This window comes from Salmo trutta, chromosome 29 (assembly GCF_901001165.1).
Source record: "Salmo trutta chromosome 29, fSalTru1.1, whole genome shotgun sequence".
Lineage (NCBI taxonomy): Eukaryota > Metazoa > Chordata > Actinopteri > Salmoniformes > Salmonidae > Salmo > Salmo trutta.
Window position 1 is genome coordinate 35,684,150 of NC_042985.1, and position 23,848 is coordinate 35,707,997.

The 23,848-nt window shown below is 41.5% G+C and overlaps 2 protein-coding genes across 3 annotated transcripts; both read right to left on the reverse strand.

Moving 5' to 3' along the window:
* Positions 1 to 4,087: 4,087 nt before the first annotated feature.
* On the reverse strand, positions 4,088 to 6,504 carry fgf19 (fibroblast growth factor 19). The gene is made up of 3 exons (XM_029721940.1): positions 6,075 to 6,504; positions 5,183 to 5,286; positions 4,088 to 4,747 (listed from the first exon to the last, which is right to left on the reverse strand). The coding sequence occupies exons 1-3, from the start codon at positions 6,283 to 6,285 to the stop codon at positions 4,427 to 4,429; spliced, it is 636 nt and encodes a 211-aa protein (XP_029577800.1). The 5' UTR covers positions 6,286 to 6,504; the 3' UTR covers positions 4,088 to 4,426.
* A 7,381-nt stretch (positions 6,505 to 13,885) lies between these two features.
* Positions 13,886 to 18,875, reverse strand: LOC115167494 (fibroblast growth factor 4B-like). Of its 2 annotated transcripts, none has more exons than XM_029721942.1 (3): positions 18,091 to 18,875; positions 15,546 to 15,649; positions 13,886 to 14,832 (listed from the first exon to the last, which is right to left on the reverse strand). In XM_029721942.1, the coding sequence occupies exons 1-3, from the start codon at positions 18,383 to 18,385 to the stop codon at positions 14,656 to 14,658; spliced, it is 576 nt and encodes a 191-aa protein (XP_029577802.1). In that variant the 5' UTR covers positions 18,386 to 18,875; the 3' UTR covers positions 13,886 to 14,655. The 2 variants fall into 2 exon arrangements, with proteins under 2 accessions (XP_029577802.1, XP_029577801.1); XM_029721941.1 differs by having other exon boundaries at positions 15,540 to 15,649.
* Positions 18,876 to 23,848: the final 4,973 nt, after the last annotated feature.

The window sequence follows — 23,848 nt, forward strand, 5'->3', positions numbered from 1 at the left end:
GAGAGCACCAGCTGTTCCAGACGACTGTGATCATGCTGTCCGTTGCCGATGTGAGCAAGACCTTTAAACAGGTCAACATTCACAAGGCTGCAAGGCCAGTCGGATTACCAGGACGTGTACTCAGAGCATGCGTGGACCAACTGGCAAGTGTCTTCACTGACATTTTCAACCTCTCCCTGACTGAGTTTGTGATACCTACATGTTTCAAGCAGACCAGCATAGTCCCTGTGCCCAAGAACGCCAAGGTAACCTGCCTAAATGACTACCACCCCGTAGCACTCATGTTGGTAGCCATGAAGTGCTTTGAAAGGCTGTTCATGGCTCACATTAACATCATCCTGGAAACCCTAGACCCACTCCAATTTGCATACCGCCCCAACAAATCCACACATGACGCAATCTTAATTACACTCTACACTGCCCTTTCCCACCTGCACAAAAGGAACACCTATGTGAAAATGCTGTTCATCGACTACAGCTCAGCGTTCAACACCATAGTGCCCACAAAGCTCATCACTAAGCTAAGGACCCTGGGACTAAACACATCCCTCTGCAACTGAATCCTGGACTTCCTGACGGGCCGCCCCCAGGTGGTAAGGGTAGGCAACAATATCTGCCACGCTGATCCTCAACACAGGGGCCCCTCAGGGGTGCATGATCAGTCCCCTCCTGTATACCCTGTTTACTCATGACTGCACAGCCAGGCACAACTCCAACACCATCATTAAGTTTGCCGATGACAACAGTGGTAGGCCTGATCACCAACAACAACGAGACAGCCTATAGGGAAGAGGTCAGAGACCTAGCCGTGTGGTGCCAGAACAACAACCTTTCCCTCAACGTGATCAAGACAAAGGAGCTGATCGTGGACTACAGGACAAGGAGGGCCGAACACTCCCCCATTCACATCGATGGGGCTTTAGTGGAGCGGGTTGAGAGCTTCAAGTTCCTTGGTGTCCACATCATCAAACTATCATGGTCCATTCCCCCTCAGGAGACTGAAAAGATTTGGCATGGGTCCTCAGATCCTCAAAAAGTTATACAGCTGCACCATCGAGAGCATCCTGATGAGCCTGGTATGGCAATTGCTCGGCATCTGACCGTAAGGCGCTACAGAGGGCTGTGCATACGGCCCAGTACATCACTGGGGCCAAGCTTCCTGCTATCCAGGACCTCGATACTAGGCGGTGTCAAAGGAAGGTCCCAAAAATTGGCAAAGACTCCAGTTACCCAAGTCATAAACTGTTCTCCCTGCTACTGCACGGCAAGTGGTACTGGAGGGCCAAGTCTAGGTCCAAGAGGCTCCTTAACAGCATCTACCCCCAAGCGATAAGACTGCTGAATAATTCATCAAATGGCCACCCGGACTATTTGCATTGACCACCCCACCCCCCCACCCACTGCTGCTACTCGCTGTTTATTATCTATGCATCGTCACTTACCCCTGCCTACATGTAGAAATTACCTCAACTAACCTGTACCCCTGCACATTGACTCAGTACCGGTACCCCCTGTATGTAACCTCGTTATTTTATTGTGTTGTAGCTAAGAATTTGTTCTTTATTTGCCTTGCCTAGTTAAATAAAATACACTTGTTGTATTCAGCGCATATGACAAATAAAATGTTATTTTGATTTGATTTACAGGGTAAGGAAACCAATGTTTGACTTTGCTGATAGCTATTGTATAGAGGAAAAATGTACTTACTATGCTTGTCCCACCTATCAATCTTAAGATGAATGCACTAACTGTAAGTCGCTCGGGAAGAGTGTCTGCTAAATTACTAAAATGTCAAATGTACAAACAGCCCCCTGTGACAAGTCATATTGGAAATAATCATAATCAAATACTATCACAGATTACATGTGTGATACTGTTGTATGAATGATAGTCGTTTCAGTGTACAATAAGCCCATACTGTCACACCTGTCGTATGAATATTTGGACCAAGGCGCAGCGTGAGTAGAGTGCCACATTTTAATGATAGTGAAACTTCCAAAACAACAACGCTATAATGATCGTGAAAACCGTAGCACACATAGGCACTCAAACAAAACAATATCCCACATCACAGGTGGAAAAAAGGACACACTAAGTATGATCCCCAATTAGAGGCAACGATTATCAGCTGCCTCCAATTGGGAACCATACACACACACCAACGTAGAAATATAATACCTAGAAACCCCTAGTCACGTGACACATACACGGAACCATCAAAGCTACTCTGGACAAACTCAAGAGCGTGCAAGAGGAATGGATGATAATGATGTTAGAGTTCCAAAACTGATAAAGAATTGTGTGACTTCGAAAATGTTCAATGTGCTAGAATTTACTACATTGTGTGCCATTAATAAACACCTTTTTTGCATGTGTTAGTCTTGTTGAACCAAAAACTGCTGTGAGAAACGAATCATCAATATGGCTTTCTAGATCTGATGACTGATTGAATGATCAAAATGCATTCCAATAACATGGGGTGCCAACAATTACACATTTGGACAAATTATTTCACATGGTGTCTTTTAGTAAATTTTAAAATGTAAATGCAAACACATGAGTTAAAATTAAGGCCTAATTATTTTTTTTTAAAACTGTACAAATATATAAGTATTTACAAATGCAGTTGAAGTCGGAAGTTTACATACACCTCAGCCAAATACATTTGATCCTAGTAAAAATTCCCTGTCTTAGGTCAGTTAGGATCACCACTTTATTTTAAGAATGTAAAATGTCAGAATAATAGAGTGATTTATTTCAGCTTCTATTTCTTTCATCACATTCCCTGTGGGTCACTCAATTAGTATTTGGTAGCATTGCATTGAAATTGTTTAACTTGGGTCAAACAATTCAGGTAGCCTTCCACAAGCTTCCCAAAATAAGTTGGGTGAATTTTGGCCCATTCCTCCTGACAGAGCTGGTGTAACTGAGTCAGGTTTGTAGGCCTCCCTGCTTGTATGCACTTTTTCAGTTCTGCCCACAAATGTTCTATAGGATTGAGGTCAGGGCTTTGTGATGGCCACTCCAATACATTGACTTTGTTGTCCTTAAGCTATTTTGCCACAACTTTGGAAGTATGCTTGGGGTCAATGTCTATTTGGAAGACCCATTTGCGACCAAGCTTTAACTTCCTGACTGATGTCTTGAGATGTTGCGTCAATATATCCACATCATTTCTCTTCCTTGTGATGCCATCTATTTTGAGAAGTGTACCAGTCCCTCCTGCAGCAAAGCACCCCAACAACATGATGCTGCCACCCCCGTGCTTCATGGTTGGGATGGTGTTCTTCGGCTTGCAAGCTTCCCCTTTTTTCCTCCAAACACAACGATGGTCATTATGGCCAACAGTTCTATTTTGGTTTCATCAGACCAGAGGACATTTCTCCAAAAAGTACGATCTTTGTCCCCATGTGTAGTTGCAAACCGTAGAATGGCTTTTTTTAATGGCGGTTTTGTAGCAGTGGCTTCTTCCTTGCTGAGGTTATGTCTATATAGGACTCATTTTACTGTGGATATAGATACTTTTGTACCTGTTTCCTCCAGCATCTTCATAAGGTTGTTCTGGGATTGATTTGCACTTTTCGCACCAAAGTACGTTCATCTCTAGGAGATAGAACACGTCTCCTTCCTGAGTGGTATGACGGCTGCGTGATCCCATAGTGTTTATACTTGCATACTATTGTTTGTACAGATGAACATGGTATCGTCAGGCGTTTGGAAATTGCTCCCAATGATGAACCAGACTTGTGGAGGTCTCCAATTTTTTTTCTGAGGTCTTGGCTGATTTCCCCATGATGTCAAACAAAGAGGCACTGAGTTTGAAGGTAGGCCTTGAAATACATCCACACGTACACCTCCAATAGGCTAATTTACATAATTTCAGCCAATCAGAAGCTTCTAAAGCCATTACATAATTTTCAGGAATTTTTCAAGCTGTTTAAAGGCACAGTCAACTTAGTGTATGTTAACTTCTGACACACTGGAATTGGGATACAGTGAAATAATCTTTCTGTAAACAATTGTTGGAAATATTACTTGTGTCATGCACAAAGTAGATGTCCTAACCAACTTGCCAAAACTACAGTTTGTTAACAAGAAATTTGTGGAGTGATTGAAAAACGAGTGTATGTAAACTTCCGACTTCAACTGTATCTACAGAAATGTAGACAAAGTGCATACAGAGCCCCATATTTGTTTTTCAAAATACATGGATCAAGTATTTTCATTAAATAATATGGCTAAAAGTAAAGTTTAAAAAAATTATAACGAAATAAATAATACAATTGATTTCAATCCGGTTCTTCTTGGGCCTGTATGTTTGGAGTGGTGTATAATGTCATGCGCCAAAAACAAATTATGAGTTTGGAGACACCTTGTAGATGTAGAAACTTCTTAGTATAGATTGCATGTTAGCACCATCAGTTGCTCATCTCTTATTGAAACTGGGGCTTTGGATCGAGATCTGGGAAAGTTTCCCAAAGGCATCCATAGTGTCTATGTCCAGGCCTGACTGAGGGCCTTGCTCAGGGTGGGCTGACAACCCCAAATCTGTTGTTATATCCAGGGGCAGGGTGCTCACCCTTGGTAGAAACTGGGACAGGGCAGGAACGCCTCTGTCCTGCCCCTGGAGCCTCTGCCTACTGCCACCCAGGCTCACCAGGGTCCCATGCTTGTCAGAGACATAAATATTGTAGCCGTCTGGGAGGATGTTCTCCTTGAAGGAGCAGTCCTCTTTCATATAGGTTTTCTATGGGAAGAGGAGGGAGAAAATAAGGTTTAGTGAATATGGAGTGACACACATAGGCCATTTGTCAGACCCTCTTCATCAAAGTGTATCATCCTGACTGACTCCTGCCAGGAGTTCTTCGAGAGCTATTTGCATAGTGTACAGAGTCACTAGAGGCCAAGGCTGTTATTCCTGTTCCTTTCCAATGAGGTTTTAACTTTACCATACCAGTGGACAAAGGTTGCTGCAGTGACATATAACCTATAGTAAACCATATATTTCTCAGTATTTGACAAACGTATTTTAAATCTGGTATGGAAATATAATGTAACATTTTATGCAACTCCAAACTATGAATTGCTGTTATTCACAAGTCGGAGCTGCATCTGAAATTGTTCAATCAATGTGAACGTTCAATCAATGTTACAATCAAAAGTCAAATGTGAGTGCTCTTACCGATGCGTACAGTCTCCCATTCCCTTCCATGCAGAGATACTGCGAGGCTGCTACTCCTTTGATTGCGACACAGCCCGTGTCTACAGGTCGGATTTCCACCAAACCTGTATCAACACAACAGGTCATTCGGTTCACTTTTTTTAAAATGTTTTTAAATTAAATATTTCAAAATAATAATAAAACAGTGACAGAAATACATAAAGTCATACCAACAGACAACCACAACACGTGATAAGACAAAACATATAAAACAGGTTTATATTGTGCCTAATCAGAACAATATCTCGAATTTGGGATGAAATGGAAAAAGTTCCTAACTCTCCTTGGATGTTATGAAGGAGATAGCTGAGAACCAGGTGGATATTGTGGTGGCTTTAGCTCTGTTGATTCTAGCGGTGGATCTCTCCAGGAGATAACAAGACCTAGATCCACAGAGTGTTCAAGTGAGCCTCCTGATCAAACCATGCTTTCAAAATTGCCTTTTTTTTCCTGCAGTAAGCGCAGTTATAAGTGGATATTACTTTTTGGAGTTTAGACAGGTTTACACAATTTCTAAATTCATTGTATTGACTATTAGGCATATCTCTGTATGTAAGTATTATGAGCAACCTAACAGTTACCATTTTATAATCCACAAATTTCAAATTCATAAATCACACCTTTTCAAATTACTTTCTCAAAGGATGCCAATACAATGCTCAACCAAAAGTTCACCACCTCTTTCATCAAAACAACCTATCCAGAATATGAGTTCTGGTTATGCAGTCTCCAATAAATATTGTGAATGACCTTGCCAGTGATATTCAAAGATGGCAAAGTGAATAGGGTCCCTATGTCTCAACAAAATGCTACTTTTTCATTGCTGCTCTATTTCTAGTTGTAGCCTACTTACTGTAAGAGCTCTGCTCAGGAGATCCGTGCACCTTGCCATTCTCGTTGATTAGCAAGTGCAATCCGTGTTTGGCCGCATACAGATGTCTGAGCCGGACAATCTGCCCCCATCCGTTGGCTATATGAGGCCCCGAGTCTGGCAGTGACAGACAAACAACTCCAACAGCAAAAAACACGCTGACCATGCATACTGCAGTAACTGCAAGTGTCATTTTGCTCTCGACTATATCAAATTCTCTTTTCTAATGCTTTTCTCTGTCTGTTATGCCAGACCGTCTCCCTTCTTTGTATCTGTCGTTATTTTCAAGCAAGACAACGTCCCAGCCGTTTTAAATGTGCTGCTTATCAGTACGATCGATAACCCTTTTCCCAAAGCCAATTCTGGGAACAACATAACACACTCTCTCGAAATCGTAGGTGACTGGTGGCCCACGCCACGACCAAGGTTTTATAAGAGCAGTTAGACCTTTAGTTACCAAAGTCAAAACATTGACGACAATAGAGTATTATAACTAATTGATTATAATGATATGTTTTGTTTAAATATGTAGATTCCATTTGATTTATATCCCTGTGTAATTCATAAAGTCTTGAGAAGTTAAAGTGAATTATAGGCTACTGGATTAAAGTATAGCCGTCCACTCGTCGTTATAATATAACAACCTTTTTAAATTAGGCTATACTCATTAAATCCGGTTTGCCTTTGCTCAATCAGGGGGAGCGTTCCATTATTTCACTAAATGCCAAGGGTACAAGTCATGTGTAATTCAAACCAGCTCTGGCACCAGATCATATCTGTCTTTGTTGGACTTGGTCAACTAGCAGAAATAACAGATTTACCCCTCTGTTATCTGATTTTGACCGAGGGTTTCCGATGTTCAGTGTGCACTCGTGGTCAATTGACGAACTCCTCAGTGGACTGTGAAATGGAGGCCACATAGAAGTTAAACAGTAATTTAGAGCAAATATCCCCATTCATGAAAATGCAGCCGAGGACCTACATTTCAAAGCGCAGTATGCCAGATCAGGTAGTATTAAACTGTGTGGACGGTCGAGACATCTCTCGGTGAGTATTTTATATCAGTAGGCCAATATTTGTCAAAATACATGTTTTGATTTTTTTTTTATCAAACTGAAGTCTAACTTTATTCATAACATTATGATTTGACCGACTAAAGGAGAGACTACTTGAAGATTACTGACTAACCCATGGATTAACCACTACAGACCGTGCTCTGCCTAAAATAAATAGCCTAATTCTATAAACCAGATTATTTTTCACTCATTGGTCCATGTCATGATACTCACTAGGTGGCGCACAAGACCACATTATCAATTTTAAATTGAAAAGCGTCTTCGTGAGCTTCATGGAGTCTTATCTTGACACATGCAATTGGTTGGTGAAGTTCGCGCTAATGACGTCTTCAAAGATGTACAAGTATGTTGGATAGGAAAGGCCTGCTTTTGCGCACTTTTACGCGTTGAATTGGGTGCACTGCGCAGTTGCCTTCGTTATTTGCACGGAGGCTAGCTGTCTTCTCGTCTGTTCAGGGTGATAGAGGTTGATGGTGAGTAGGGGAACCTAGGCTGGTTAACGAGATTGCAGTGCAGGCCTTTAACTCTTTTATAGCTACATTTAATTGTAGGCATACCGAACAGGAAAAGTCCTATTTCCATGCTGATGTTGTCTTTTACTTTTGATCAGTATGCCCTGTCAGTCAGTATCATGCCCATAGTCTCACACAGGCTCCTGGCCTCTGATGATCGAATGGCGACAAAAACGTTGTGTTTACTGGGTGGTAGACCTCGCGAAATGTTTGCTCCAGACCTCTTAGTAAGAGTCAGTTGGCGTGCCTCGACCAATGGCCTCGGCAACAGTGAATTGAAGGCCTGCACTGCAATCCTGTGCAGTGACCTGATGGTGACATTTGAGAGAACGCCTTCATGCTTTTGGATGAGTGAGTAACGTTCATTGCGCTGCTTGAGTCACAGTTTAAACTAGGCTCTCTTGCCAGGCCAAACTGTCTGGTGAAAGACTTTAGAAAAGTGATGTCATGCTGAAATGAATCCGTGGCTTCTGGGTGATGCGCAGTGCAGAGGATGTGACGTTTGTAGGCCTACTGATGTACAGTACTATTTGACCTATGTGGTTATCCTGATTTCCCATCAAATGAGAGTTGATTCCTCTGCTAATGCACTCACTGGCAGGCAACTTCCATCAGTTATTGTACATATATTGTAGTTTTATTGTAACATAGTGTAATGTGGTGTTGATCCTGTTGCCCAAGATTTATTGAGGCCACTCCTTTTGGGGCTCATTCAAAAATACTGTCTTACAATATAAATATTCTGAGAGAAAAGAGTAGAGCATATAAAGGATACCATCGTCCCTCTAAAAACTGCAGATGGATTTTGTGCATAGCGTGCACAGCTATTGTAGTGCATTGGGAAAACTGCAAAACAAGTTGACACACAGTGATGTCATTGGCTGCATAATACGCATGTGTTACATAGAGTCATGTTCTAGTTCCAAGGAAGTAGGCTTAACCATCTTCTAAAGCTCCAATGAAATCTGTTTGTGCATGAAATAAGGGAAGTGGCCCATGGCCTCCACTGTTTCTGCTGAAATGGTGACCATCGGCACCATGATTACAGGTCCAAGTCATTTCCTAAATTCCCCAGGACAGAAAGCATTACACAGCATGGAAGTGAAAGAGGGGGGAGTCTTTTCAGCACCTTTTGAAGTACCTTGTCTTCATAGGCAAACATCTGGAGGATCTCAAACAGACACCCCCTTCTCCCTCTCTTTCTCTCATACATATTTTAAGCACACATTTTAAGATTCTGGTAGGGATGTAAGCATTTGGTGTTTCGCATTCTGACCCAAACGCCTGTTGGGTTGTTTTTCAATGTGATGTTTTGAGTTTTATCTTCAGGTGGAATACTGTGGGACTGTTAATCCTAGCCGATATCCTAGCCGACCTGAGGATCAACAGTAAATACATCTGATTCCTATCAGGTCGAAACACACACCACCCAGAATGTTTGCACCGCAGTGACGAGCGTGGGATGCGGCTCGAAAACGTACCTCAATCCAATTATCCCTTTATCCGAAATGACAAATCAAGAAGATTGAAATACTGCTCGTTTTTTTTAATGAATCGGCATTTTTGGCTAATTCAATCCATAGATTTTAGCCATTTAGAACAACAATATACTAATTTCCATTCCTCAGTGTCGCAGTACATTCAAGTGAGACACTATCAAGGTTTTACCCTGTTACACTGAAACATTATGTGATGAAACGGGAAGCAGCGTGACACACCCTGGCTCTGATGCCCTCCTATGTGCCAAGTTCTGCCAACCACACTCGGGTCTGCCAGGCTGCCTATTATCACGGCTGAATAAAGCTAAACCAAGGGGTTTACACTGAGGAGCCAGTCACCTGACGGTACGTCAGGCGTTTATGAACACAAACGGTTGTTTGCATGTGGTTTAGGCCAGGTGTGGCTATTTGAATGTCCTTGCGCCTGGCTGATGTGCTTCAGCGCCTCGCTGTTTTATTTTGCCAATTAACAGTGCCATAGATCAAAACTCCACTCGTCCATGTCTTGAGAGAAGTTAGTAAATCTGAAGCATCTATATTGTGGTTGAATAGCAGGGAATAATGCAACCTTAGAAAAATGAAAACAACCACCAGAAACATTTCCATTAGATGCTCTCTGCCGCTGCGCTTATGAGGGATAGGTAGCCCCACACAATCTCATTTTGTTTTGACAGTAGAGAACAATTGAGCCCCGTCCCGCTTCATCCATCTCCTCTCATTGCCCCCCCCAGAGAGGATCCAGTCTCACTGGCGTTAAAGACTCAGGCTTCGCTTGTGTTTGCCGGCTGGATAAAGCAGCAAAACCCTATAAGCTGGGGATTAGGAGGTGCGATACCCATGGAATCCAGGGACTCTGTGAGCGGGCCTAGATAACTAAGTGCTCAAGGTGCCCCTGCCAGTCAGCAACACGCCTGGCCTCAACCCACTGCAGCATGATGCTTTAATCATTCTTTACAAGTGGCATCTACACGGATGGCTTTGGACACTGTTGATGATCTTGGAGTGAAAAAGACTGATTTGTGTGTATGTTGGGGGTGCATGTGTGCAGTTGTCAGTCATAAATAGCTTTTGGCAGTGAAAAACAGTTTGTGGAGATTGTTTGTGTCGTTCACAATTTCGCAATATCACTTTTATTTCGCGTTTTTTGTTGTTGTTGCTAAATACATTTTTAGTTTGACTGTTTATTTAACAAAGACTTTGATACTCTACCTCACATCACATGCCTTGTCAGTTCCCCAGTGCCAAACCCCTCGTATTCACTGAACTCTGTTAGGGCAGTGTGGCAGAGGGACAAAATCACATTGGAAATGTAGAATGGCTCCCTTCATCCTACCTTGTTGGAATGCTCCAACACTATCCTCCACTGCCTATTTACATAGCACCGTCGGACAACCATTCAATTACCCATCCCTGTTAGTGAACAAATCGTTGCAAGTTTCCCTGGCTGTCTCTGTGAAGTATTTTTTTGTGTTTTACAGAACTTGAAAGGCACATCTGAAATAGAAAGACATGTTGGCCCATGGGTGGATGGATGTTTATTTGGTTGACAGACAATAGAGACAAGGCAGATAGATGGAGTGTAGCCACTATTTTTAGGGATTGTTTACAATCCTTAAACATTGTAGCCTCAGTTTACTGGAGCAGAAAGCTGTCATTCTTTCAGGCAAAGACAAGGCTCCATTTAGCTCGAGCTACCCAGCGGACAGAAATACATGTGCATTGAGTGGCCACACCTGTCTCGCTCTTCCAAGGCTATTTTTCTTTGAGGCATTTATCAAAATGGACAGTTCAACAAAGAAATAACTTGGAATTGACGTAACTTGCTTTCCTCTCCTCAGTTTGACAAATATATTTCTGGTTTCGCTGTTGAATAATGTGTATTGTAGTACGATAGATAAAATCGGATTTGATGTAACTTTTAACTTGAAGTTCTGTGAGTTCGAGAGCCATTTGGAATTCTGAACTCCTACGTTATCACAATTCTTTCCAAAACCGTTCAGTCAAATTATTGCACAACTGATGTCGTCAGAAACAAGTGTTAGTCTGTGAAGACTTGTTCCAACAAGAGGTTCAGACAGGAAGGAGTCATATTACAACATTGTTGAGTTTTATTAACTTTCAAATTTAAGTTAGGCATTAGTCATGTGCACAGCACATACGTCAAGATATTTTAACAAGACCTGTATAAAACTACAGATAATAAAGACGATGAGTAACAAGACCACAGGACTCAAAGCGCTTGTTACTTGAGACCCGAGAGCCCTCCGATGGATGCAGAAACGGCACAGCAGTGGAAGAAATAAGCGCCCATAGGAGACAATGGATAGCTTGTCATTCTGCGTTTTGAAGTTCTCGTCTCCGTGGCGTCTCATCAGATAGATTCGGGGATAGATGAAATGTCTGAACGATCGTTCAAGCTGTCTTGTCTACACGGTGCACTTCTCAGATCATTGTGTTTGTGTTGCTTGCGTTGTGTTGCTTGTCCACTTGCTGTATAAGAAAATGAGGTGACTTCTGGGGTTGGAACGGGGTCAATGGGAGAGGTCACAGAATATTTGCCAGTGGCTTCTCAGTCTTTTTGTAAACATTATGGTGAGCCATGCAAAACAGTCTGTTGGGGAAGGTTTGGCACAGCTGTGGCAAAGGGGAAAAAAGTTAAGGGATTGGCAGTGCAGACTGATGTCTCGGGTGACTACATAATATTACCAACAGGTGTTTTGAGCATCCAGGTCATATGTGACAATATTAAGTTAGGTACAGCAATGGATAGCTCTCTGGCTAGTCGGTCTCAGGAGCTGGATGCAAGCGCATCATAGTCTTGACTCATTTTGGCTGCCGTGTGCTCGTGTCTTTTTGAAGGGCAAAACGGGATCCAGGTTAGGATTGTTTTACGGGAGACCTAGACTTCTACAGCAGGTGTTTTAGAAATGGACACCCTGACACCGAGAGTTCACCAACAACACCCTGAGATATTTGCTGGAGCCTCAGCCATTCTATTTTTTACTACTACCCAGTGAGCTGCATTTAGAAAAGCTATTTGCTGTGTCAAAGTTACGCCTCATTAGATTTCTCAGGATTCGGACGCTATTGTTACTTTTGTCATATTGAATATAAAACAATGGGCCCTTCGCTTCCAGTTTGAGTTGTCTAAAATCAGTACTGTACATTGTAAACTGCCATGGGATGTGGAATGTTGAACCTGAGATGGAACCCTCTCAGAAGAGAATGAACACCATCGTACAATCTAGAACTATTCTAATAGTCCCAGTCGGTTTTAGATAGAACGTTACAGCCCTGCCCGCTTGTGGGGAAACCAACCGGTGGATACATAGGCTGCCCTATTGGCTCAGAGTAAAAACGTTACCTTTTTCAAATGCAACTTTCTTGTTGTCTGCTTGTTTTAGTCAATTACAAAACAACATTTTACGAAAAGTACAACATGCCTAAAGATAACTTTTCAACATTGCCAGCTTCCTAGTGTTCTCACTACTTAGAAAAAAAAAAACGTAACGTTGTAGGTCTTCCCTCATGCCCCTTTTCATGGCCGTGCTAGCAGCCACGTGAGTGAGTGGTAGCTAGCTTACATTAGCCAAGACCAACAACACAAACGGACTATACAGCTACAAGTGATGAGTGGGGTTACAAACGGACCATACTAAACAAGTTAAATGTCTTCGCAGTGATGAAATGTTTTCCACACGCATAGCTACGTGTAGCCTACTTGGACACCAGGCCCCCAGATTTCCCGCTCTCCCACGCCAAATAGCCTGAAGCCACAGCACAGGGCTCTTCTCGCAGGCTCTATTTCCCTACGTGGGAGCATTGCGAACCGTAGGTCATTTTTTTTTTACCTGGTTACATTGAAGAACACAGCAGCTTTTCGACATTGTAAAAATAAAAAAAACGACGACGAAGTTGCCTCTTTTACAATGGGGGTCAATAGGAAAGAATGTTGGTTTCCTCCAATTTGTGGTCGAGGGAATTACTTATTATTACGTGAATGCCGACTGGGACTATAGACAGAGAGAGAGACACCCTCTGGCATGGACCATCTCCTGGTCAACCGCCTTTGTCTGTGAATGAATGTTCCCAAAGGAGGAATAACAGACTTTTTGAAGCAGCATCGCTATGCTCCGCCAGTTACGAGGTTATATTTACAAAATATATAAAGAAAAATATAGGGTTACTGGTTAAGCATATAGTGCAGTCTAACAGCTGTCTGTAAATATTCCCACCATGATCATCCTTTCTAAAAGTAAATCACAGGGTAAAGATAGCTCAAACGTGACAAGGCGCAACTGGGACAAAATGGCTGCCTGAACTTCTGCCTATGGCATGGTGCTCCGAGAAGATTAGGGCTAATCTCAAACTGGTTCAACAGAATTACTTCAGGGCGAACTCTAGAAACGTTTTGAGGGGGTTTGTTGATTATGTGAGGTAGAGGATAGATAACAAGGACAGTGGGGGCAATGGGAGGCAATGCATGTCTCTTCCCCCCCCCCCCCCCCCCCCCCCCCCCAAAAAAAAGATGTATAGCTTTTCGGTGTACACACTTGGGGAAAACAACCTGTGACAATCATTAAATAATCTTGCCTTCTTTTTTTGCACTCAGGGAGGAGCCCTGATGCTGAACTTGTGATGATTTAAATTAATCCTTTTGGGATCCATATATCCCCTACACAGCTGAGGACTTTGATTTTTTTTAATTTTTTACTTCCCGTCATAAAAACTGTATGTTATAGAGTCATGGCTATGGTTTCTGCCGTTTGTCAGCACGCTGACCTTGCCTATAAACTCTCAAATTCTCTGCTTATACAGTGTCAAGAAGATGCCTCTCTCTATCCAGAGTCTTATAGATCTGACAAAGATTGACTGCAGAAAAGTTCAAAGTTCAACCCCCTGGCAGAGCTAAAAACAGATTTGAGAGGATAGGACTTCAACGCGGCTCATTCTGTAACCAGTAGTAAGCTGATACTGTTTCAATTAGACTCCAATGCCTACAAAGAGTCCTTCCATTGGACAATTGCTTCTGCATCTAAAACCAATCATTTTGATATCATTTCACTTGTTTGAACGTCGGTCTAAGACTTAAAAGTTAATTCCATAGAAGATAAACAAGTCATATAAAAGTATCGTTTGCTCTGTCGCTGTAGAATATTTTGTCTATAAACAGTGCAAAGAAAACCATAATTCAACAAAGGAATCTCACTTACCCAAACACTTAATAGCAGCAGACTTCTGATAAATTAAAAAAACATAAATAAATGTGTTGATTTCTGAAATTCCCCCTGAAGTGAGGACCCGTTTCCCCCAAATACAAAATTAGTTTTACATAATAAATAAACTGATATACAAACTTATACATAACATTTTAAACAGGATGATACACTTAGACTTGCATAAAACTCCAGTTAAAAGTGCATCGTTTTGAGTCCCCCTCGCCCCACCTTTGAGGTTAAGTCTATTTCTGAGTGACTCAGATTCTTGGCAAGAAATGCGTCACCGTCATGGCTGGTGACACTCGGTTTCCTCTTTTTGTTTTACCGGTCTTGCTTAGTCCAATGTACATCGTCGGGTGTGCCACCGATTCGTAAGCGTTGTAATTATTTGCCAGGAGAGTTTCTTTGAATTTGCACTCGTTGTTGTAATGAACCTAAAACAGAGAAGATTAGAAAGATGTTTAAATGATAGGCTATAGGTGTCGTATGAGCAGTATAATAGCATAGACGAGAGCTAGACGTGACCTACTTTGTGGAAATTGAAACTTGACAAAAATATTGTATAATGTTTCTAACAGTTGTATTCCATATCCGTTAATGAATGACATGGGGGTAGGTTAGTCCATTTGACTGCTCGGTTTTGCCTTTGACGTTGATGCCTTTGTTTGGTAGGGATAACCCGGGTCAGGTGATTTAAAACTGATTCTGTAAGAGCCACAATCCAACTATTGAACTATCCCATCAAGAGCAGTCGTGAATGTGTTGTGGGGTCTAAAGGCAGTGTGTGTGTGTGTGGTGTGTGTGTGTGTGTGTGGGTGGGTGGTCTTTTTAGCCAGTTTATCTTTACTCTGAGAAGGACAGTAGGTGCATGTGGTGGCTGGCAATGCTAAGAATGGAATGCGCAGTCTGAATGATCTACTGCGCTACCATTCCTAGGTTTATCCGGCCCACAATGAAAACATGGCCAGGCACTGGAAACATGCCATAACCCAGTCCAACAATGTGACGCGGAAAGGGGCTGTCGGGGGTGCTGTGGTGTAGGAGAGGAAGTGGTTGCTACAGCTCAAATGGTGACATGTCATCGAGTAGGCTACCGATAATAACATCTACCGGCGGAAATCGACCGTAAATCATCTCGTACACTCACAGATCCGTACAGCTTCCCTTTGCTGTTCATGGCCACGAATAGACTGCTTTGGACGCCAAAGATTGTCACAACTCCTCTCTCTACTGGGGATATCTCAAGGAGACCTGGAAAGAAGGAAACAAATAGTCTTGTATGTGGTTCACAAGCAACTAACTTCATATCACGTCATCAGTTGATTTCACTCATGTCTGGAGACAGAAACAAACCTTTTTCAAATTGTGCAAGCATGCATCCTCCAAGAAAGAGGCTTGTAGTCACTGTCAATTTAGAAGCCTTTGCTAAGGCCTAAAGTGCAAGTGATAATAAACACCAAATATCAGTTGGTATTGTGTAATATATAAGAAATATTCACTATTAGCAATTGTGAATATTAAATATTCAATGCAATTCAACAATAAAGTACTGTATTGCTGTTTTGCTATGTATTTGCTGCAGCATACTGTAAATGATTGTGCGTTGTGGGGGAAATGTTGTGGGAGGAGAAGGAATCGCTGGCTCATTAACATATTTTAAGGCGTGCCTTGTAGTGGCTATATTTGTTGCATCCAGTAGCGAACGTCCTGTACCAATTTAAGTGATATGTGGTAGTAGTTCCCTGACAATTTAAATGTATATAGGGAACAGATCAGAGTGGTAGCGGGTCTTATAAACCTTTTAATGGTTGAATATTTACCCAGGTCCGTTTGCCCTGTAATCGGCCAGTTTGGAAGACTGAAACAAAGTCTCTAGAAGTGCAAGTGATAGAAAGTACCATTAATATGCAAATGCATACAGCCAACTTGCATGCTCTAATCCCTTGAAATTACAGTAAAATACTGTAGAAATCATTTTCTTACAGTTTAATAGTCACTTTTAATGTCTTGCACTGTATTTCATTGCTCTGCCATCAAGTTACCATGAATATCTCAGTATTGCATTGACAAGATATCTTGTTGTAATTACAATTATTTTGAAGACCAATGTATCCTCAACTACAACAACATTTTCAGTAACAGTTACAGAAATATTTACTTGCTATGATTTGTTACTTGCTATCAACCTTGGTTGAATGCACTGACTAAGTTGTTAAGGACAAGAGCACCGTTGAATGAACAAAAAGTAAATGTAAAAATTAAAACTTGCAAAGAACACTGGGTAATATGTCGCTGCATGGGTATTTCCAGTAATATACTGTAAAGTATATTACAGTAAAAATGTTGGTACCATAAAATGGATAACAGTAGCTGTACTGTAAAATAAATTAGAGTAACCTACTGGCCAATTGCTGCCAGTAAGTTACTGTACATTTTACAGGAAATGTTTGACAGTGCATTAACAAACATTGACACATTTTTTGTTACAGATCAGGTCAATCAAGCACGCCTATGGACCTCTGATTCTGTTCTTGTGCCTTTTTGTTAAGTGTGCAAACTGAAGCATCATATGTCACTTTTGAGTCCAGAATGATGTCTAACTCCCTTTTTTAAATGTGTTTTCATGGCGACTAGAACAGTTCAAACAGAATCTATGTAATGTATCGCGCTTGAATTGTGTGTCATGTCTCAAAATAGGCCAAGGGAACACAAAACAACCTTTAAATTCACAGGCAGACCAATATAGGGGCGTATTTGTCACATTATGTCGTTGAGAAGATACAGGGTCATATTTGCAATGACAACTGTTAGACAATTAAATGTTTGTTATTATTTGTGTCTGCAAATGTAATCGAATATGACTTTGTCTCGAGCGGACATTAATTTGACACGCAAGGCCAAGGGGTTAATTTACCGTAACATATGGGTTTATCTCCGTCCTAACTTTAGGACGTATTGGATCTTGGCTTGGTTCCTAGAAATCTCTGATTTCAGACACTGGTTTCAGAGTGGAAAGCACCCACACGTAATTTTTAGCCTCCAGATGTTCCAACGCATGCCCACATTATTCGCTCCTTTGACACAAGACACTTAGGCCTATGTATTTAATAGGAGCATCGCTTTTTAGATTGCTAGCATAGCACTGCATGTCACCGATGCCACACAGACAACATATTTCATCAGCAGTGAAATAAGAATCACATTCTAATCCTGCAATCAAGTCCTATCTATTCCACTTTCAAATTAAATACATTGGTGAGGCATTTCAAACCGTGCCAAGAGACCCCTGCCCCGACACTGACACTATCACATACTATGCCATATATTCATATCGCGATAATGTTTATGAAGACACAATCTCTCAGTCACTTCAAATAAGTATAGGCTAATTGGAATACACAAGTGGCACATAAAAACGTGTTTTTATACCTAATTTTTTGGCGGCGTCAGTCACTAATATTCTTTTTATATTTGATTGCATGAAATATGTTATGAAATATTGGATTTCATTTTATGAATAGCCTAGGCCTATTCTAATACCAATGGCTCGCACGGGAACGGGCTATAAGTGCATGGAATGACCAGGCAGGCCAGAGATCAGGTTGGGAATGACAGCACAAGAGGCATATGCAACGAACGCGAGAAGGCAGTCTAATGCGTGAAAAAAGTCAAAATAATCACGTTGAACTTACTGTAACGGTTTTCACTGTGCACTCCTGTTATTCTCCCATCGGGTGAAACTTGAATATGAAAACCGATTCCTACGTTGCAATAAAGACGTCGTAGCCGTTTAATGCCCATAAGATAGTCGCTGTCTCGGTTTATCTCTCTCTTCTCCCCGGGGATCCGAACCAAGGACCGCGAGTACAGTGTCTCCCAGTGTCGTTCCACTGTGCCATTCAGCCTGCCAGTGAAGGGGGCACAACGCACCAAACTAGTCATCAGTCCCAAGACCAATATTGGTAAGAGGGCCGATTGAAAAGCCATCCTTGCCAACACTGCAGTAGCCTACAGTGTTTGTTGAGGGAGTTTAAGGGACTAAAAATATCACCCCAGTGCCGGCCTTTACGTTGAACTCCGAATAAGAAAAATCGAACGAATGAAAAAAAACAACGAAAGACGCTCATTCCAAGACAAAGATGAGTTCCCGTTGGTGCGACATCTATTATTGCTTGGTATGACTGTCCTTTCGGAGGTAACGTGTCTAGATTCGAGTCGAACTTGTCCAAGTAGAAGTTGGGAAGTGTTGGCCGTCTAGGCAAGCGCGGCTCAGCCATGCCGCTTTTCCCTCGCCGACGATATTTATATCTGCTGCGAAATTACATCACGCACTACCTACTGCATCACGGGACAGTATTCTAAGCGACTCTAAACAGACGGATCCCTCATAATGTACATGCTGTGCCAAGGGTGGAGAGGGAGGGGGCGTTTAACAAATGTCAAAACTAGACTTGCCCAGATAACAAAACGACATTTGCCAGTGTTCACTCATATTGAAACGAGCAAGACTGCGGGAAGTTGTCTACCCAAATAATGCCCTTATCTAATATTGAAAATTAGAATAAAGACGTTGTAATAGGGTTTCATTGTGTAAAGCTTCTTTCATTATCGGACTGAAATGAAATAATTTATCTATGGGAGGATGTAAAATAGGAAATAGCCAAGTTTACAGACTGCGGTGTCAGACAGGAGACAGTTCTATAAATGAACAATAACAGGAAAAAACAAAAGTTGAATTCAACGAATTGAAAACACTAATTTAAGCCTGGCAGGAAAAAAATGACCCCGGTTCTTAAAGAGAACAATGGTGAGACTAAATAGAATATGAAAAGCATGATAAGTAGATGCTCCGATTGATAATCTGCCCAATGAAAATAGTGGCACAGAAAAGCCATTCACGACTTATTCCGTTTTCTTTGCCTGCCTTGTGGAGGATATCGCGACAATGTGAGTCATTAGGCTATTTGCTGGCTCTAGCTCTGTCATAGTTATAATAACATCAATAAAGTGTAGACTGTAACATCGCTGATAATGATAAAACAATTATTATTAAATTTACGAATTAATTTGCAGTGCCGGTGCTTCATTAGGAGAAAGATCAGTTTGAGAATGTGGACAATGCAGAATGCTTGGTCGCGTTTCATGTGGTCCATACGCTTAGTAAATGTTTGGGGGGGGGGGGGGGTTGTGTTACATAGCCAATATCAGGGTGTCCCAACGCAGTGAAAGTGTGTTTTTCTTGTTTTCAGTTACTGCGTTCGTCTGTGTCCAAATAATGCCCAAATTCCATCAGTGGCAGTCTGCATGAACTGTCTACTATAAGCCATCCATTTTGGTTGTACAATACATAAGTTACTTACATCTCTACACGTTGGTGAAATGGATTGGGGGAAACAACATTTTCATTAGGCTAGTCAAAACTGTTAGGTAAAATATGTTTCATCTTGAGTGCGCACTGGTGCCAAATAGGGTTGTGAACAGTAAGTACCCTCGTTCATCTCTGATTAAAAAAAAAAAATGTTTTGCCTTTTCGTGTATCTCTAATAACACACTGAGATCGCTATGCTCAGAGAAAGAAACGAACAGGCTACCCCTTGGAAAATCGTCGGTGGGTTTACCGGCGCTCTTTTGGACCCTGAACTCCCCCAGTCACAAGCTGATGATCCTCATGAAAACTTTTCCTCATGTTCACGGTTGGGTAATTATCAATGTATAGGCTAATAACATCCCCCCCCCCAACTCTATGCTGCAAATTGGAACTTTGAATGCAGTCAGATCTTGGAGCCGTACCCCGAGTTGCTCAACCTTTCGCTTGGCGACCCCTCTCTCCTGGGTTCGCTAGTTCACTATACGCTGCCTGCTGATGACACAGAAGACGCATCTATTTCAGTCGGTTCATTTGATCTTTTTCTTTGTCTCACAAGTGGGCTGTTTGTTCTCTGCCTTTATGGATCATCAAAAAGATCGGGAGTGACATTTTGTTGTTGCGTTGGCAGCGATCACTGAGGCACACCATGGATTGTGACTCGTTACCATTGTACACATCCAGTACAACTTTGGTCTGTTTGTACACGTTTGCGCATCGACTCTGGAGGTTCCCCCCCCCCCCCCCCCCCCCCCCCATGTCAGCTGAGATTCAGGCCTATACTTTCCCATGGTTTCGTTTTGGATCAATTCCTTATAAGTGATGGGAAATAAACTATTGTATAAATGAAGCAGACATCAAAAAGCTTTTCTGGACAAAAATCGGACAACCCAAACGACTGTTTTAATAATTGATTGAATAACTTGCAGACTTTCTCAAGCAAATATAATGGACTTTACACGGTTTCTAACGGTCCTTTTGAAGATGCAGGTTATTTGCCATACTTCAAGTGACGTTTTTCCTTTCATGTAGTGCTGTAGTGCTGCTCTCCATGGTACTGTAATTTGAATCGGCATTTTTAAGTAGGCTACACATCGCGCTGCATAGGGATTCCCTATCAAAGGGTAACGTTTTGTTTGACTTTTTTTTAAACTGTCTTCATGTTAGTTGTTCGGTTGCTCAATATTTTCTTTCACTGATATTTGACTGAACACAGTTTCGACGTTGCTGTCTTGATAGCTTGAGGTTACTCCACATCTAAGCCTGTAACTTTTGAGCATGTCTTTTAAACGTGTTAAATAAGGACGCCATTAATTTGTAAAGAGGATGTTTGCATCAGACCTTGAATCTGACAGCACTTTCATCAATTGGCAGGTGGTTGTAGCCTGTTTTGGTCCAATTCTATTGTTCTCTTCGCTCAATCTCTCCTGGTCAGCAAGGCAATCGACAAGTGTCTATGATGTCCTCTGCTTTCGCCCTTTTACCTGACGATTTCGAAGGACACCGTCAACTTAAATTGCCCTGAAGTCTGCACGTGAAAACCCACCCCTTGTCCCCTTCCAAAAGACAGCTGGCAGAGAGCTATAGTGTATTATGCAAGGAACTGTTCACAGTTCCATTCACTCAACTTTAAGGCTTTTCTTTTTGTTGTAATCGGCATTTATAAGTAGAAATGTGCGAGCTTTAAAGGACATTGACGCAACTGTGATCTATAAACTCAAATTGTAGGCTATGCGTTGATAAGCTGTGATAGTCACACTGTTTTGAGTTTAGGTGTTACTGGTATCCATAACTGCTCATTTGTGGTAAAACAAACCGATACAAACCGTAGAAGCAATACCCCAATTTGAAATCTATTTTGTTAAAAGGAACATGACAACATTTTAGGATGCTCTAGGTCTAGGATTATGCATTTTGCATAGTGCACATGACCTAAAGTCATACTTGACTATGTATTTTATGAGTAAAATCATTCAAAGCTGTATTCGATTTGTTTATTTCCTCAGTGCTGAAACTGAGCATTTTCCCCATTGTTAATTTGAATACCACCCACTTGATGATTTTCAAGTTTGATTTGGCCAGTGTCAATCTTTTTGCCTATAAAGGGAGAAATCATCCTGGTTTGATCTTCTTTGACGCTTACTACTAGCAGTTAATGCTGATACCCAACTCTAGGACCTCCTATATCACGTGGGTTTGCGTCAGCCACGCTAACTGGCAGTAGGTGAACAAATTAGCCATTTCAGTGACTATCATTTCTTTATAGTTTTAGTTCTGCTGGTGAAAGAACATTTAAAGTGAATGTCACTAATTGTGTAAAATGTATTTACCCAAAAAATGGTATAACAATTTTCCTATAGACTCAGGGGTGGATGTTTTCCAAGTAGGCCACGTCACTTTAATTTTAAAGTGAATAGATCGATAGGTCTTTGAAGTAGGCCTATCACTCTTGTGGGATAGAAGTCGTGATTTTAACTTTTGCTCATTATTTCACGGCATCTTATAAATACTTGCTGATGCGCAATAAATACTTGAGACTGAGTATTTATATAAGAACAATTTAGTTCACGTCAATATGTCACTCCTCAGTCAAGTTATTTGACCACTAAGGGAAGAGATGCTCAACAAATAAAATATTTGAAAACCAAAACGGTGAAATGTTTCTTTGGCTGAGAGGTCATGGTAAGCAGTGCAGACGGCCTGCACAGGGCAGAGACAAAAGCCTCCCACAGGTTCTGTGAAGGCGGAATTCCTGGCCACACCAATTCGGCAGGCATGAGGGCCTGTCTCCTGTTAGAGAGAATGAATACCTGCTATTTTAATTTGGTGGGACATCTTTCACAGATTTTGTTAAGATTACATGTTCAAACTACAAAAGCAGCGACAATAATGGTAGCTTATTGAAATTCTTCGATTTCATCATCTTTGCATCTTCATCACTCTTCTTTTTATCGTTATTTTGAGGATTGCTTGGTTATTATATTGAATTTGCTCAAATTATGACTTGCTGTTCATGAGCTCATTATTGATTAATATAGGTCACATTTCGTGTCATATAGGCGTATATAAGCGTTTGACGTTTCAAAGGAAAAGTATTTGCACTCCATATATTTGCTGAAAAATCGAAATTGGTGCCACACTGATGTGCATTGCTTCATTTTTACAATCGTTGTTTGGCGGAAAAGTGTAAAACGTTTAATGTTAATGTTTCACGTTATAAACGTTTGGCTTAATAATGAATTGCAAAATTGCAAAAAATATATATTTAGTAATTTTCTGTAAAGCGTTTGTATTATTAGGAAACCACTAGCCTAACGTCCTACCCCTAGGGTGCAGTGTCTACAAGTTAACACAATAGCTGCTTTCCATACATGGGAAAAGGGAGTCTGTGCTTCCTTACCTGTGATAGCCTATGGCTTATCCCGCCGTAGTTGTGGAATAAAAGGCCTTCAATCGCTGGGTGTCATGACCGGTTTTACCGCGTCGACTGTGGGAGGGAAAGTTTGCTAGCGCGCTAATGAGCATCTCCCCTTGACATGGCGACAGCCAGGCACATCATTGTGTTGCGCGGGTCAACAGAAGTCACCCGGTCGAGACGCAAACTAACTACTGAGCTATTGTTTACTTGCTTATTAATGCCACTGAACTAATAAGAGTGTCATGTGCCTGAATAGATGTTCTGCGGGAGCACGGAGGGGAACAGGAGAAAAACATGATCTGTGCGGGAATATGCAGAAGGGGCCAAGCTGCATGGTAGCCTCAATTTCTACAATTTAAATCAGTTTGAAGTAAATCAGTTAACTCCTGTTTTCTGTATGCTTCCTATAAAGCCGATATCAACATTTCATTGGAGGGTATCAATCATTCATTTTTTAATTTTTGTACTTTGTTTGTGGGCCGGGTGTAATTGTGGGTCTAAAATATAGGCCTAGCGAAAAACCCAGTTGCAGTTATCATGGCAGACTAGGCTACAACCTTTACATGCAAATTAAATTAATCCTGTCACTTTATTTTCCTCTTAAAAAATGCCAGTGGGTCACACATTGATGGGTTAATTATGCTGAACAAAAATATAAACGCAACAT

Bases quoted from the DNA above. Each gene is read 5' to 3' on its own strand.
- fgf19 (XM_029721940.1), bottom strand. From the start codon at position 6,285: ATGACACTTGCAGTTACTGCAGTATGCATGGTCAGCGTGTTTTTTGCT. The intron at 5,287-6,074 runs GTAAGTAGGCTA...GTGTTGATACAG, and splicing joins TCCTGAGCAGAGCTCTTACA to GTTTGGTGGAAATCCGACCT. The intron at 4,748-5,182 runs GTAAGAGCACTC...CTCTTCCCATAG, and splicing joins ATGGGAGACTGTACGCATCG to AAAACCTATATGAAAGAGGA.
- LOC115167494 (XM_029721941.1), bottom strand. From the start codon at position 18,385: ATGGCTTTTCAATCGGCCCTCTTACCAATATTGGTCTTGGGACTGATG. The intron at 15,650-18,090 runs GTAAGTTCAACG...CCTTCTTTCCAG, and splicing joins GCACAGTGAAAACCGTTACA to GTCTCCTTGAGATATCCCCA. The intron at 14,833-15,539 runs GTACGAGATGAT...TCTCTGTTTTAG, and splicing joins AGCTGTACGGATCTGTGAGT to GTTCATTACAACAACGAGTG.